Genomic DNA, 14,479 nt, shown 5'->3' on the forward strand with positions numbered 1-14,479 from the left:
TTTCTCCCAGTTACACTTCAAAGAGGAAGCTAAACGAAAGGAATCCAAGCACTTGATAAGAGCAGCAGTATCCTTATCATCCTTAACAAGAACTGAGACATCATCAGCATACGCTGATAAGACAATTGAAGGGTACTCAGGGGATAATTACCACTCCCGAAAGATCCTTCCTCAATAACACTAGAAATGATTCCATCACAAGGATAAAAAGTAAGCCAGAGACTGGGCAACCTTGCCTAACCCCCCTTTTAACCTGTATGGGAGAACAAAGCTCATTGTTCATCTTCACTAGGCTGAAAATGTTATTATATAATAGAGCAATATATTTCCTGAAATTAACCCCAAATCCACATGCTTCCAACACTTGATGCAAGAAAACATGATCGATGCTGTCAAAAGCCTTTTCTAAATCAATGAAAAATATACCAAAATAATTCTGTACACACTTATCATCTATCAAATCTCTAATAAAAAATATATTATCGTATATTGATCTGCCCCAGATGCAATAACTTTGATCAGGGTGAACCAGATTGCTGATTACTTTTTTAATCGATTTGACAAAACTTTTGAAAATATTTTGTAGTCGGTACATAGCAGAGAAACAGGCCTCCAATTCTTCATCTGTCTTAAGTTACCAGACTTTGGAAGGAGACATCACCGCTCTTCTCAAGCTTAGAGGTAGCTTGAGATCTCTCGATGTGACAGAGATGATTCCAGGACATGGATCAGTTCTGGGCCTTACAGGTCCCAAAATTTGACGTACAATTCAGCTGGCAGGCCATCAATTCCAGGGGCCCTTCCGGAGTCCATTTCATTGAGAGTTTGGGTTAATTCCTCGAGCGTAATCGGTGCGTCCAACTCTAGGCACTGAGCCTCAGTTATGGAGGGAAGGCGAGAGGTTAACTGTCTCATCATTTTATCACAAACAATTTGTTTTGTAAACAATTTGGAGAAAAAATGTTTAACACACAACCTTATATCCTTGGGATTTGCTCTAACAGTTCCGTTGGAGTCATAAAGAGAAAAAATATTTTTGGGCGATTTACTAACAGTCTAAGCGAAACAAAGCCTTACTGGGGGTATCAAAATCCTTTAAGTTCCTGACCCTTAGTCTGACTAGCAACCCTGCTGCTTTCTCTTGGATTAACTCCCATAATTGAATCTTCTTTTCCAGTAATAACTGAGTTTCTTGCATTATTATCTTTAACCAGTTTTCCTTCTAGTTGTAAAATGTCAGCTTCTAAGCAAGTCATTGTTACGTTCTTAACGTTTGTGACATTTGCTCTCAACTGCTGACAAAATACCCAAATGTGGGTTTTTGTATTGTCCCACCATACATTTACTCTAGAATATGAGGGTTTCCTTTGGATTTGGTTAGCCCAGAACACTTTGAAGGCTTCTTCGAATAGCCCATCTTCAAGAAGACTCGTATTAAATTTCCAATCTGCACTTTTACGTATTGACTGAGGAAAAAGAAACCCCATGGTTACTAAATGATGGTCTGAGAATATTGATGGAAAAAAATCTGGAGAGACCACAATGTTTCTAAATAGTGGGGCAGATAACAGCAATTTTTGAGAGGAATCATGCAAATGATGATACAAGCATCAAATTTGGCACATTTGTTCTCCAGGGGATTCTAATCAAACTTGCCTGATTGGCCATTTGAAAATCCAAATTTTGAAAAATTTGAAAAAAAAAAAAACTTCAAGGTGGATACACATTAAATAATGTAAAATGAAAATTGTTAATCACTAGATCAAGAGAAATGAATCGGCCTTTTACAATCTCCAGGAAGACACATGTCTCGGGTGTTAGCCCTGGTCTAAGTATAAAAGCAAGACCTGCCGAAAGAGAAGACAGGTTACTAAAATAACACTACTCCCCCAAAAGGCGACACCAATCATACTCTACATTCTGAGTGATATGTGTTTCTTGCAATAAAAGTATGCCTATTTTTTTGCGCTTAAATAAACTTTGCACTTGAACTTGGCGATTGTGACTTGCACCTCCACCATTTATTTATGTTTAAAGTGCCAAAAGTGATTTTCTTCACTCTTTATCAAAAAACTTTATCGACTGTTGCGAAATTTCAAGACCTGCTTTTGTGATGAATTTCCGAAGTTGGTGAAACTGTGACTTTGTTAATGGGAAATCAATGGGCTTTGTTATTATTTTTTTCGCAGTTTGGAGAAATGAAACTAAATCAGGAAATGTATCTTTGATAACCACTTTTCGCTGTCTATAGGTTTCATTTAGAAAAGAAAATACAAGTTGATGAGCTATCATTGACTGACTCATCGGAGACTGAGCCAACTCAGGCACCTCAACATCTTCATCCGACTGACGTTTCTGACAACGCACCTCCAGGATCGAGAATATCAGCCTCTTTAGTCACTATTGGAATCTTGAGTGTCTCCAGAGATGTGCAGAAGAGGTCTATGGTACAAACTGCATTACCCTGATGTTCATTTGGCACAAACTGAGCCAAAACCCGAGTTTCTCCCTCATGTGTCATGTTATCTATGGAATCAGTTGGAGACTCAGCAAAACATTTTTCCATCTGTATGGGTCAATCACCGTCTGCTCATTTCTAACCAGTGATGGTAATGGTTCAATTGAGGGTTTACTCACATCCTCAGCATTGCCTCCTATTTCCGTTGAACAACGATTTCTATCTGCAGAGATGAACCGCATCCTTTGAGATTCATTTTCCTCATTTTTGAATCTAATTTACTATCCTCCTCTTCAAAAAGGGTCGAAACATGAAAAACAAATTGGGGTGCATTTTCAGCGACACTGTCCATCTCCAATACTACTTTCTTTGCAGTACTGAGAGAAAAACTAGCATCTGTTGCTCTTCGTTTTTTCGGGGTAATTACAGGATCCTCGTCCATTTCTTCACTACATGAGAGCATCAGGACAGGTTGTACAATTTGAGGTTACTTCATTTTCAGTAATCGGGAGTGATGTACCATTATTTTCGACGCTGGAATTGGAAACAAGAGTATTAACATCCGTCTCACTACAGGATGGAACAGTAGGAATAACAGGAATCGGTAAACTATTGATATTAACATCAGCCCCTTTTATAGGATCTGCAGTGTTGATATCCTTTTTGCAAACCATGTCTCCATGGCCATTTTTACCACACTTTGAACAGGAAGCCTTGGGGCAAAATCGTTTGACATGACACAGGGCTCTACAGAGAAAACACGTTCACAAAGCTGATGAAGCATACATTTGATATTCACGATCATTGAACTTTACCTTGAACGAAATATTCAGTCCCGTGTCATCACCGCGATCAAGAAGAACCATGAAAATCTGTCAACGAAAACTCATTACACGTTTTATCCGCTTGACTCGGCTTCTCAGTGGAATCAGACATTCTTGACACAAATGTCCCATATTGCAACAAAACTGATATTAGTTTATCGTTTGGTATGAAAGGTGGAACATTTGATATTACAATTTTAATCGCAGGGCTATCCATAGGGGACGCTGACAGAAAAACGTCTCTATCTGTGGTTAAACCTGTATCACTATATTTTGCACCAAGTTTTCGTCCGACACAAAAACAATGACTTTCTGACTCATTCGGGACGCAGCTCGGACATGTTCACAACCGATTACATCCCCGACTGCTAATACAACATCCTCAGTGAGGACACCCTCTGGTGGAACACAAACAGTCGCGTGTTTCCGTGTTAAATTTTCAAACGCCTCATGCTGAGGGCGTACATTTGCCATGATGGCAGTTTATCACCTCTTTGCCCTAACCAGACAAGAAGGTCAAACTAAATGAATCAAAATAAATTAAAAATCAAATGCATTATAAGCAACAAGGTACTTATAAGGCCTCAAAAAAAAAAAATCAGCTCGGCCACACCCAAATAGGCCAGCTCTCACTTTCTCTCTCTCTCTCAACGATAACAAAGGAGAAAAAAACACGACTAAAACACCACAGAACACAACAGGAAGGGAAGAGGGAAGGGACGATAACGACACTGAAAACTTACAACACAGAGCAGAGCAGCAGCCCACGGCGGCCATGACACCACGCCCAGAAAACAAACGAGAGAGAGAGAGAGAGAGAGAGAGAGAGAGAGAGAGAGAGAGAGAGAGAGAGAGAGAGAGAGAGAGAGAGAGAGAGAGAGAGAGAGAGAGAGAGAGAGAGAGAGAGAGAGAGAGAGAGAGAGAGAGAGAGAGAGAGAGAGAGAGAGAGAGAGAGAGAGAGAGAGAGAGAGAGAGAGAGAGAGAGAGAGAGAGAGAGAGAGAGAGAGAGAGAGAGAGAGAGAGAGAGAGAGAGAGAGAGAGAGAGAGAGAGAGAGAGAGAGAGAGAGAGAGAGAGAGAGAGATATAAATGGACAGATGCAGTCATTTTATTTTTATACATGTATGAGAAGGCAGAGTACATGAGTTAAATGCTGACAGGGAAAAATGTCATTCACAGAATAAGAATGCAAAGGATGCATTTGTGGTTTTGCAGAAAGGAGAAGTGATTAAAAAATCTCAGCACATAAAATGCAAATTTGTTGATAAATATGCAAAAAACAAAATACCCACGACGATAAATAAAAATGCATTTTTGGTTTTTTTTTTAACATCGAGTTTAAGTCTCGTAGAGAAGCTTGTATATCAATCACATGCAGGATAAAGATGCAAGACATCAGTATGCTTCAACACAAATCACAAGGACATTGGTCAACAATGGAAAAAAAATACACACTGGATTGTATAATGTATGGGATTTGAACCTGGGTTACCAGCACCAGAGCCAACGACTGAGATGGGAATATTAAACAGGCCAACCCAAGGTAAAACGACAATAAAAAGCCAATATAAAAGGAAATGGCAATTTGAATTATTTTAATTTTTTTTTAACATACTTGACCGACAGTGGCTTTCGATTCCACACCACAAGAATGATGTAAAAGAAGAAAATCTGATTTTGGGTATTAAAAAACAAAGGTGCAGCTGTTACATCATCAATGGGTTACAAGGGCTTTGGCACTCAATCCCAAGAAGATCAATCGACTTCTGCATGATGCATTCAGGTGTAAAATCCATAAGATTATGGTAAGGATAAGAGATTACTTAAATGATATGAATGCTCAAAAAGCGAGACATGAAAGGAGCAATGTAATTCACTAAACAAAAGCTTTAAAAACAATGTCAGAGTAGTCTTTCTGAAATTGAACAAAACCAAAAACAGCAGAAATGGTATCTTACAAAGCACATTTCAAACACAATGGAATGTAGGATTCTTTCTTAACAATAGGCAGTCAATTGACTATGAATGGGTTTCACACCCATGAGTAAACGAGTTTCACAGAAAAGAAAAAGAAAAAGTTAAAGCAGCATTTCCATAAAATCAAAGCATCATCTTCTCTTCCCTCGCTGCCTGTATTTACGGCATTTTTTGTTCCGATACGTCTGCGGCTGGATCTCTTCAAATGTGGCGTGATCATCTTCTATTTCTTCAGGTTCAAGGGCAACTGTGGCAAAGGAATTATCAAAGTTAATTTTAACTCATTATAGTATATTCCATAGGCACCATGATCTGATTATTCAGCAGTTTACTTCCTTACCGGTACTTGGCATCTCCTTTGAAAGCATCCCATTCACATGCTGCAAGAAATTTTCCAGTTCTTTTGCTTTCGACAAAAGCAAATCTTTACCTGAAAATAAAAAGGGAATAAGAGAGATTTAATGAAATTGGCATTTTCCAAATACGACTCCAATGTGGTGTATTTTTTTTTTTAATACATCGCGGAGGCTCGTATAAGAGCACACACAGAACATATAACAAGGGGAGCATGAGACAAGAGGGAAGCACAAAACAGTGAGGAAGAGACATTAGGAGATCTGTGGAAGGGAGAGGGATGGGGCGAGGAACACGGGATGAACAAAGTGGACACTGCAGGGAATTTCAGGAAGGAAAAGAGGGAATTTCAAGGAGGTGGGTTTGGGGTGGATTGACGAGGGGAGAAAAGATCAAGATTTTGGATGGGGGAAGATATGAGATGGTGGTGAATAGCTATTTTGATGAAGACCTGGAGGTAGGAATGGGATTGAAGAGAGTCTGGGAGTTTGTTCCAGAGGCAGGAAAAAGAGGAATGAAAGAATGGACATGAGCAGTGATTCTTGGATTTGGCAGTTTTACCAGAAGGGGGTTACAGGTATATCTTGAGCGCCCTGCCGAAATATGGGGGGGGACAGAGAACAGACAAAGCGGGGAGGGGGTGGGGGGGAGCAAGGGCGGAGAGGAGATGACAGAAAGACCACCGACCTGTTTACGGTGACAGAGTGAGAGACGCAAATACTCAGCCTCATCACGGGAGATACCAATGATCCTAAATGCCTTGGTTTCCACAGCGTGAAGTCGAGCTCGGTGTGAGGCAGGAGCACCACCCCAGAGAGGAGAGCAGTACTCCATCAGGCAGCAGATGTAAGCTTTGTATGTGGTTAGAAACTCAGGAGTGCCAAGAAATGACTTTGCACGACATAGGATGCCCAGTCGGCGACTGGTTTTGGAGACCAGCTTGTAAATGTGGCTTTTCCAGGAAAGATCATGGCAGATCATGAGGCTCAAAAGCTTGAATGGAAGGAATTCTACAAGGGGATTGTTGAGAAAGTAGATTGGGGGGTAGGGGGGGAGGGAAGGGGGGTTTCCAGATGGTCCTTTTGGAGAGACACAGTGAGTGTGAGATTTGTCAGGATTTGAAAGACATGTTTTACAAGTATTTGACCAGCTTGTGATTTTATCCAGGAATGCAGAGAGTGAAGAGTCTGCTGCCTGCCGATAACATGGTAGATCAGAGGGGAAGGTCATCAGCAAAGAGATAAAGAGGATTTTCCAGAGTCGGAGAGATCATCGATGAAAACCAGAAAAAGCACAGGGCTGAGAACACTGCCTTGACAAACTCCAACCTGGACAGGAAGAGGAGATGAGATAGAGCCGTTAAGAGCCACGTGTTGACTGCGACAGGAGAGGAAGTCCACAAGCCATGAGTGGAGATTGCCTTGGATACCATAAGAGAGTTTGGTGAGTAGTGCGGGATGCTAGACCGTATCGAAAGCTCACAATATGTCTCGGGAGATGGCTCTGATCTCATGTCTGACATTTAGGACCTCCATACATTGTTGGGAAAGCAGAAGCAGCATGTCGAGAGTAGAGTGACATGGTCTGAATCTGAATTGATGGTTTGAAATCAAGCCATTGGAGAAGAGGAAGAATTTGATGTCGGAAGCTATGATGGATTCCATGACCTTGCTGATGAATCTGTAGTTGCAGGGATCTGTTTTTGCACCTATTTTATGCAGAGCAGTAATGTTTGCCAATTTCTAGGCAGATGGCAGAAGGCCTTGACCAAATGAGAGGGTGAGCAAGAGCAGAGGAGCATGTTTTTATGACACGTGGGGCTGATGCCGTCTGGATCGGTTGCAGAATCTGAGTTGAGGCTTGACAACCAGCTCTCCATCTTGTCAGGAGAAAAGGACACAGAGTCCAAGAACAGCTGGATGCGGCGACTGGGTAAGGTGGGTGCAGAAAGCGATGGTTTTGGGACACGAGATTTAGAAGCAAACACCAAGTTTAGGCATTCAGCCTTTTCACGCACAGTGTCAGCAGTGCAGCCATTTGAGGTAAGGGAAGGGATGGAGGGGGAACATACACCAGAAAAAGACTTAACCAGAGGGCACCAGGATTTAGAGGAGGGAGACAGGTTTGAGAGTTCATACTTGAGATTAGGAAGATGTTGTTTCCTGGCTCTCCTGGGGGTAGACAAACACTTGTTCGAAGCTTTGTGGAAGGAACTGAGATTGCCTTCAGTCGGACTTGCCTTCCACGAGGTGAAGGAAAGTTATTTCACACCAACTGCCTTGCCACAAGCTTCAGTGTACATAGGTGGGAGGAAGGGTAGGACATCTGAAGACGAGATCGGATAAATCTGTGCATGAGAGAGAGCAAATTTCTTTGAAAAAATTCTCAGGATGAGTTGATGTCAGAAAGAGTACAGATGGGAGACCAGTCCAGAAGTTTGATGGCTGCTTGAAGTCCCTCCCAGTTGACCTGAGTGAAATAACAGACTCGGCACTGAGGTGGTTCTCTAATAACGGCCAGAGAGGTGATCACTTTAACAAGCATATGGTCAGATGAACCGATTGGAGCAGAAGAACAGCAGATATTTTTGGGGAAATTTGTCAAAATCAAATCCATAAGAGATGGAGTACCGTTGGTTGAGATCCGGGTCGGGAAGTTGACCGATTGAGTTGCAGAAATCCTTTGCTGAAGTGCCATGGCAGGTGAGAGAGGTACACCCAGCCAACTGGCATGATGGCAATTGAAGTCACCACATATGAGGAAGAGAGAGTTTGGAAGAGTGGATAGAAGTTGGTCCATGGTTTCGGTGAGCAAGATGTAAATGGAGTCATCACGATTTGGTGGATGGTACAACACACGTACAAACAAGAGGTGGGAGCAGAGGGGAAGCCGTAGCCAGAGGTATTCCTGGGGGTGGGGAGAAGTGAGGGCAGTGTATGCAGAGTGAGAAATCGAGTTTTTGATAAAGAGAGCAACTCCACCGCCAGGACGAGGCTCAGGTCTATCGTACTAGAGGAGGGAGCAACCAGGGAGAGAAACTACTAATTTTCATGCAATATACAAGAAAAAATCTGAACGGTTTTGCAAACCAATGGAAGTTAGTAAATTATAACAATGATGATAACACCGCAAGACATTACTTCAGGGGGAATCCAAACAATTTTTTTTTTCCTGAAAAACATTGAAAATCATTAATCACGGTTTAATTTGAATGTAAAAATATTTGAATTTTTTTTTGACAATCACAAAGTGCCGAAAAAAGCCCTCCAGTATATTTTTGATTTCACCAGTGACGTCACACTGTGAACCCACCGTAATCCAAATAGCGGTTTACATCGAGAAACCGTGCGTGTCGAGCTCGGATTCCGAGACCATTTCCACCGTCATTAGCAACTCTGAAGGTTCTCGGTATGTTGAAACTGATCATTGGGATTCTGAAGAAACTATTGGAGAAACAATTAGTGATGGAAATTCTTTCGGGGCAATTATGGAGCAGTCTCGTTTTGAGCCATATGCGAGCGATTCAGACAAAGATGGCGGACGCATGTTCACTCCAGAATGGTAGGTTTTGTTTTTATGTTCAAATGACGGTTTATAAGGGATTCATTGATAAAAGTTATACTACTCCAGCAGAAATACAGCACGGACACAATGCGGCACGGACACAGCCCAGGGACAATATGAGTGATGACTGCATTGTCCCACTGACACAGGCTGACCAGGTGTTTGTATGTTATGGGATTGTCCTGTTTCATACTTTCCCCAGATACCATTTCTGTCTGTGGTCGTACCGTGTCAATGTCCTGCCCCAGTGGAGAGGGGAGTGGTGCTTGGTGTGAGGGGGTGTGGAGAGGTTGTGGGTATTGTGTGGGTGATGCGGTTGATTGTGGGGGGATGGTGGAGTGGGGGGGGTAGTGTGCAGTGGTGGTGGGTATTGTTAGGGTAATGTTTGATGGGAAGATTCGTGAGTGTTAAATTAACTTTGTTTTTGTTAATCGATTTATTACATGTGTAATTTTTTTTTCAGAAATGTATTATTTTAACATCTATAATACTGTATATTAATCCGCATCATGCTGTTGACGATGCTAACGGAAGCTATAATTACATGCGAATGGAAGTCTCATCCGACGTGAGCATGCAGACAGCAGGGTAAAGAAATAGCTTCAGCCTGTCTGTCTGGCAGTCAAAAGAAATTAGAAAAACATTCCAAACAGGAAACTTACTGTTTTTAGGGACATCATAAATAACAAATAACAGGCATGAAGAACTAAAATAACATGTTAAATAAATAAGGTGATGTAAAAGACGGTGTTTCCATAAATGTATCAAGGGCGGTAAACTTCTGAATCATCGGGGCATTTTTTGTTTTTTCTACAGCCTTTAAAACTTTTATTTCAATTGAATTATATATTTTGAACACTGTACAATGCAAGTCACATTTTTGTACTTCCAAAAACCTCCAGTTTAGCAGCGAGTTGCCAATATTGTATGCCAGCTCAACCGATCAAATTTTCCGCTCGCGCTATCATGGCGGGGGAACATTGAGATTCAAACAAAATGGCGCCACCCATGCAACGCCAGAGCTAACTCGTCCAACAAAATGTTTCTTTAATGCATCCTCTTCTCATAGATTGTTCCAAAATTGTCAGCAACTCCAAGAAGAGTTGGCAGAAAGTTGGTGATTGTACAAATACATGTATAAACCTCTAAGGTGACAATAGAGTGGATCATTGTCAGCTCTCGACTGTTCCATTTGACTCATCGGCTTCTTATTGTCACTGTCACGCCTGTTATTCAAGGTTCATGAACAAAGCTAATGTAGATAATGCGCGGAAACGCAAAGCAAGAGTTGCAAAGAATTCCCATGTCCTTTTTCTCAAGATTCTTTGGGGAAAGGTATTCTATGAACTCCAGTTCTGTCTGTGGAGGTTCCAATGAACATATTAATATTAAGGGAGTGGGGTAATTGGGGGAAATGAGGAGGGGGAGAGGGTGCACAGTGATCTCTGGAAGCCCACAGACTAACGTATTTGATTTTGCCATGATGAAGTTCTGGTCTCAATGCCCCAAATGCAACATCACAGACATGTACAGGCAGGCTCTCATGGCACATGATTGGTGGTTAGTAGAGTCATACTACCTATGCTTTACCAAGTGTCATTCAGTTCCTTCCACCTATGGAGCAGTTTTTCTGAGATCTGGAAAGCAATTGTTCTCATCTTATCATTTCTGTTTTACCAGTGTACCATGGGTGGGAGGAAGGGTAGGACGTCTGAAGACGAGATGGGAGAAATTTGTGCATGAGAGAGACAATATTGGCAACTCTCTGCGAAACTGAAGGTTTTTGGAAGTACAAACAATGTGACTTGCATTGTACAGTGTTCAAAATATATAATTCAGTTGAAATAAAGTTTTAAAGGCTGAAGAAAAAAACAACCCCCCGTTGATTCAGAAGTTTACCGCCATTGATGCATTTAAGGAAACACCGTTATTTAGGGAAACACCAGAAAACAGAAATCAATTGTTCTCATCTTATCAATTCGTTACTTTGTGGGGTGGCTTTACAACATACATCGGTGGACAATGCACAGTTAACATGAGGGGGAAGTCAGACATGAGTACCATTTATGTTAAAAGTTCAAAACTTGGCAGAAATGTGATAAGTAAGCCTTCTGCAGGTAAATTGCATACATGACACAAAAGGCAAAAATATTTTTTTAAACTTTCTACTCCAGGGAGTATTTATTCACATATAGGAGTGTAAAATTTAACAGGTGGAGAGGGTCAAAATTCCACAATACCAGCACGTATACTGACAATGTTGCACTCCAGAATTTCAAATGCAAAAAACACATTTCCAGTTGAAAAAAAAAAACAATTCTCACCTGCTTGCCAGTTCATCGTTTGCCTTATAAATTCAGCTGTATCAGTAATGTCTTTCTCCAATTCTGATAGCTTTTTTCTCTCTTGCTGCAGTGGGTCAAGTGTTGCAAGTTTCAAATTCTTTTTGACCTCCTTGGCTTGCCAGAGTACTGGATCCACCGAGTGCTGAAAGAATGCTCGATAGTCTGAGTACTCAATAACTCTCTGCATATGATTTTCCAGATTGCAGTGACCCTTTGTAGTAGTTGCATCTTCATGCTCAGGCATGTCCGATTCTTCAGATACATCTGGTTCGTCCTCAGTTTGTTGTTGTTGTTCTTCTTCTTCTTCTGCAGTAACATACTTTCGGAAGACTACACCACAAATTTCACAGCGTTTGTTATTAACAACTGCGGGAATAAATGATGTATTTCGAGCAGCAACCCGAAGAGGTGATAACATTCTCAAACAAAGCATGACTTTTCTGAAAGCCTTTCTCCACCTAATCTGAGTAGCTTCCTTTCTCTTTTGATTTCGCTGTCGCTGTACGATAACTTCCTCCACAGTATTTTCAAAATATTCATGCTCATCTGCCATTTTTTGCTCTTGAAAGCTGGTTTCTTCATTCAGGTTCTCGAGTGGAGAAAAAGCTCTCTCTCCAAAGCGTTTATGATATACCCTCTGAAAAATGATGGAGTTCTGGCCATAATGACTGTTCTCCCATGAGAAATCTTGAACAAATTCATCATCTCGCTGCTTGAGAAGACCCTCTAATATGTTTACAACATCAATTGGACGTTTAGCAGAGTTCACAGCTCCAACGCATGCCATCAGACGAGAAGGAACGTCAGCAAACAAACTCTCAAGTTTTACCTTCAACTCTGAAAGATACAAACGAATAGGAATGTCAATTTTTGAAACAATACCAGAATTGACCAAAACAACAAGACAAAGGACAACAGCACGCTCCATCTCCCCAGACATCAAGCATTCCTTTGAGAAGGTCCTTGGAAGACAAGAACTTAAGCTATCAACGAGGAATTTCAAATGATTTGTTAACCTGCTTTCTACTCCCTTCTTTGCCGCATAGGTGTTGATTGCATTTTTTCTGTTTGTGAGGTTGACATTGACCAAGAGCTCCCACAGATTCAATATGGTAAGATAGCTTCTTGGCAAGCAGATAACTTGGTGTTTCACACGCATAAAGAGTGCAAATGTCAAGAGAAATTGAAATTCTAACAACATGACAAGATTCCCCATGCTGGGAAGCAAACTATGATTGAAGCTTTGCCTATCCTTTATAAGCTTAAGGAAACGATAAAAGTAATGCATGCTGTCTGCTAGCTCCCGATTTTGAAAGTATGACATGGAGTCAACAAAGAGACGGAAAAAGCAAATACAATGTCCAGTGTTCATAATCATTCCTTTTTTGCCAGGCAAAATGTCAGACTTTGTTTTATTCTTCATTGCTATAAAGTGTTCCTCTTCTTGATGCAACAACTCCAAATGCTCTTTTGTTTTAGACAGCAACTTGGAAGCACAGAACACTTTGATCCACATGTCTGAAGATTCCCTTCTCTCCCTCGCTGAACACTGCTCAACACAGTCTTTCATGTACTTTGTTATCACAGGTGCGAAGTATGATCCATTTCTTATCCTTCCAAGGAGAGAAGAGAAACCCTTCCGATTTTCTGACAAATGCCTAAGATGGAAATGTTTGGGAAACAAAAGCGAAAGGAGACCCTCACATGCCTCAAACTTCTGTTTTGGCATAAGGTTTGTGACAGCAACCAAATCATCACTCTTGAGTTCTGCTTCTGCCTTGAGAAGGATGCCCAACAAATGGATGTCATTGATCTTGGTGATAACGAGTTCATTGATATCATGTTTGGAAATTTGACGATGCAACTTTTTACAGCCTTCTTGTTGGCATGCAAGTCCCAAAATAAGGCTGGGACAGATTTCAATCGAATTTTGTTGAGAAAAATCCCGTACCTTGTACACAAGGTATTTTAAAAGTTTCAGCATGTGGGCTTGCAAAATTTCCCGTGCCTTCTGTAGCGATACCTTTGAGGCTGCAAAATGGTTTGTCGACCCATCGTTCAAATCGAACCACAGTTTTTGGAATCTTGATCCTTCATATTTCAGGATCCTGTATTCATTTGGTTCTTCATGTATGCCATAAAACACATGGCAATGATTTATATCTTGGGTTTGTGCGTCGGTCAATTGAGAGCCTCCAAACTTGGAACAAAATGCAACAATGACATTCAGTAGGCCTTCCAGGGCATCCAACAGCCATGCCACACAGTCAGGTCCACCTTGCCCACAATCCAGGAAAGCAGCCAATGCTTCTACTTTGCCCATTATGTGGCCAAGTTTGTCAAACAGATGGTATGCCAATTTAAGTTCCTCGGCATCACTCTGCAGCTGTCCCAAAAGAAAGTGGGCTTCTGCTTGTATCAATGGAACATGCACTTCCTTACAGATATCCACCAGACCACTTTCCACCCTCATGAGGAGTAACCGAAATGGCTGGTCAACATCTTCAGAGTGTGCGAGAGCAAGGTGCATGTGAACTCTGACATCACCAAGGAGGCATTCTGCCGCCATTTGGCTTTTTGGTTCTGCAGCTTCTGCAGCCTGAGCCAGCTGACCATTATCCCGAAAAAGAGCAGCAGCTTCGTTGCGTCGTCCCATTTTGATTAAGAGATTGCCGGCAGGCCCAAAGCGCTTGTACGACTTGAGAAATCTGATCTGAGTTTCCGGTGGAAGGCTGGAGAGGGAGTTCAACGCGTCTGATTCACGGTCAGCATGCAAGTGTGCTGCAGCTGCGCGGAGGCGCCAGTTTTCTACACTCAATGCAGATGCAGAAGGATTCCTGAGAGTCAAAAAGGTAAGGAAGGAAAAAAAAAAACGAAAAAAAACCACACAGACATGCATGACAACATGATGATGATATTTTCCCACACACGGCTAGATGCTATGCATAGCAATGTTGTT

At 41.5% G+C, this 14,479-nt stretch overlaps 1 protein-coding gene across 3 annotated transcripts in view; it reads right to left on the bottom strand.

Moving 5' to 3' along the window:
• Positions 1-4,372: 4,372 nt before the first annotated feature.
• The window catches only part of TRANK1 (tetratricopeptide repeat and ankyrin repeat containing 1), a 149,321-nt gene continuing 139,214 nt past the window's right edge, over positions 4,373-14,479 (bottom strand). For all 3 annotated transcript variants that reach the window (XM_085897817.1, XM_085897815.1, XM_085897816.1), the window contains 3 exons: positions 11,500-14,357; positions 5,598-5,687; positions 4,373-5,504 (listed from right to left, as the gene is read on the bottom strand). In XM_085897817.1, the coding sequence (XP_085753943.1) occupies positions 5,389-5,504; positions 5,598-5,687; positions 11,500-14,357 (3,064 nt within the window). In that variant the 3' untranslated portion in view covers positions 4,373-5,388. The remainder of the gene's footprint in view (positions 5,505-5,597; positions 5,688-11,499; positions 14,358-14,479) is intronic.

This window comes from Eptatretus burgeri, chromosome 10 (genome assembly GCF_056783735.1).
Source record: "Eptatretus burgeri isolate ZD-2024b chromosome 10, Ebu_testis_v1, whole genome shotgun sequence".
Taxonomy (NCBI): domain Eukaryota; kingdom Metazoa; phylum Chordata; class Myxini; order Myxiniformes; family Myxinidae; genus Eptatretus; species Eptatretus burgeri.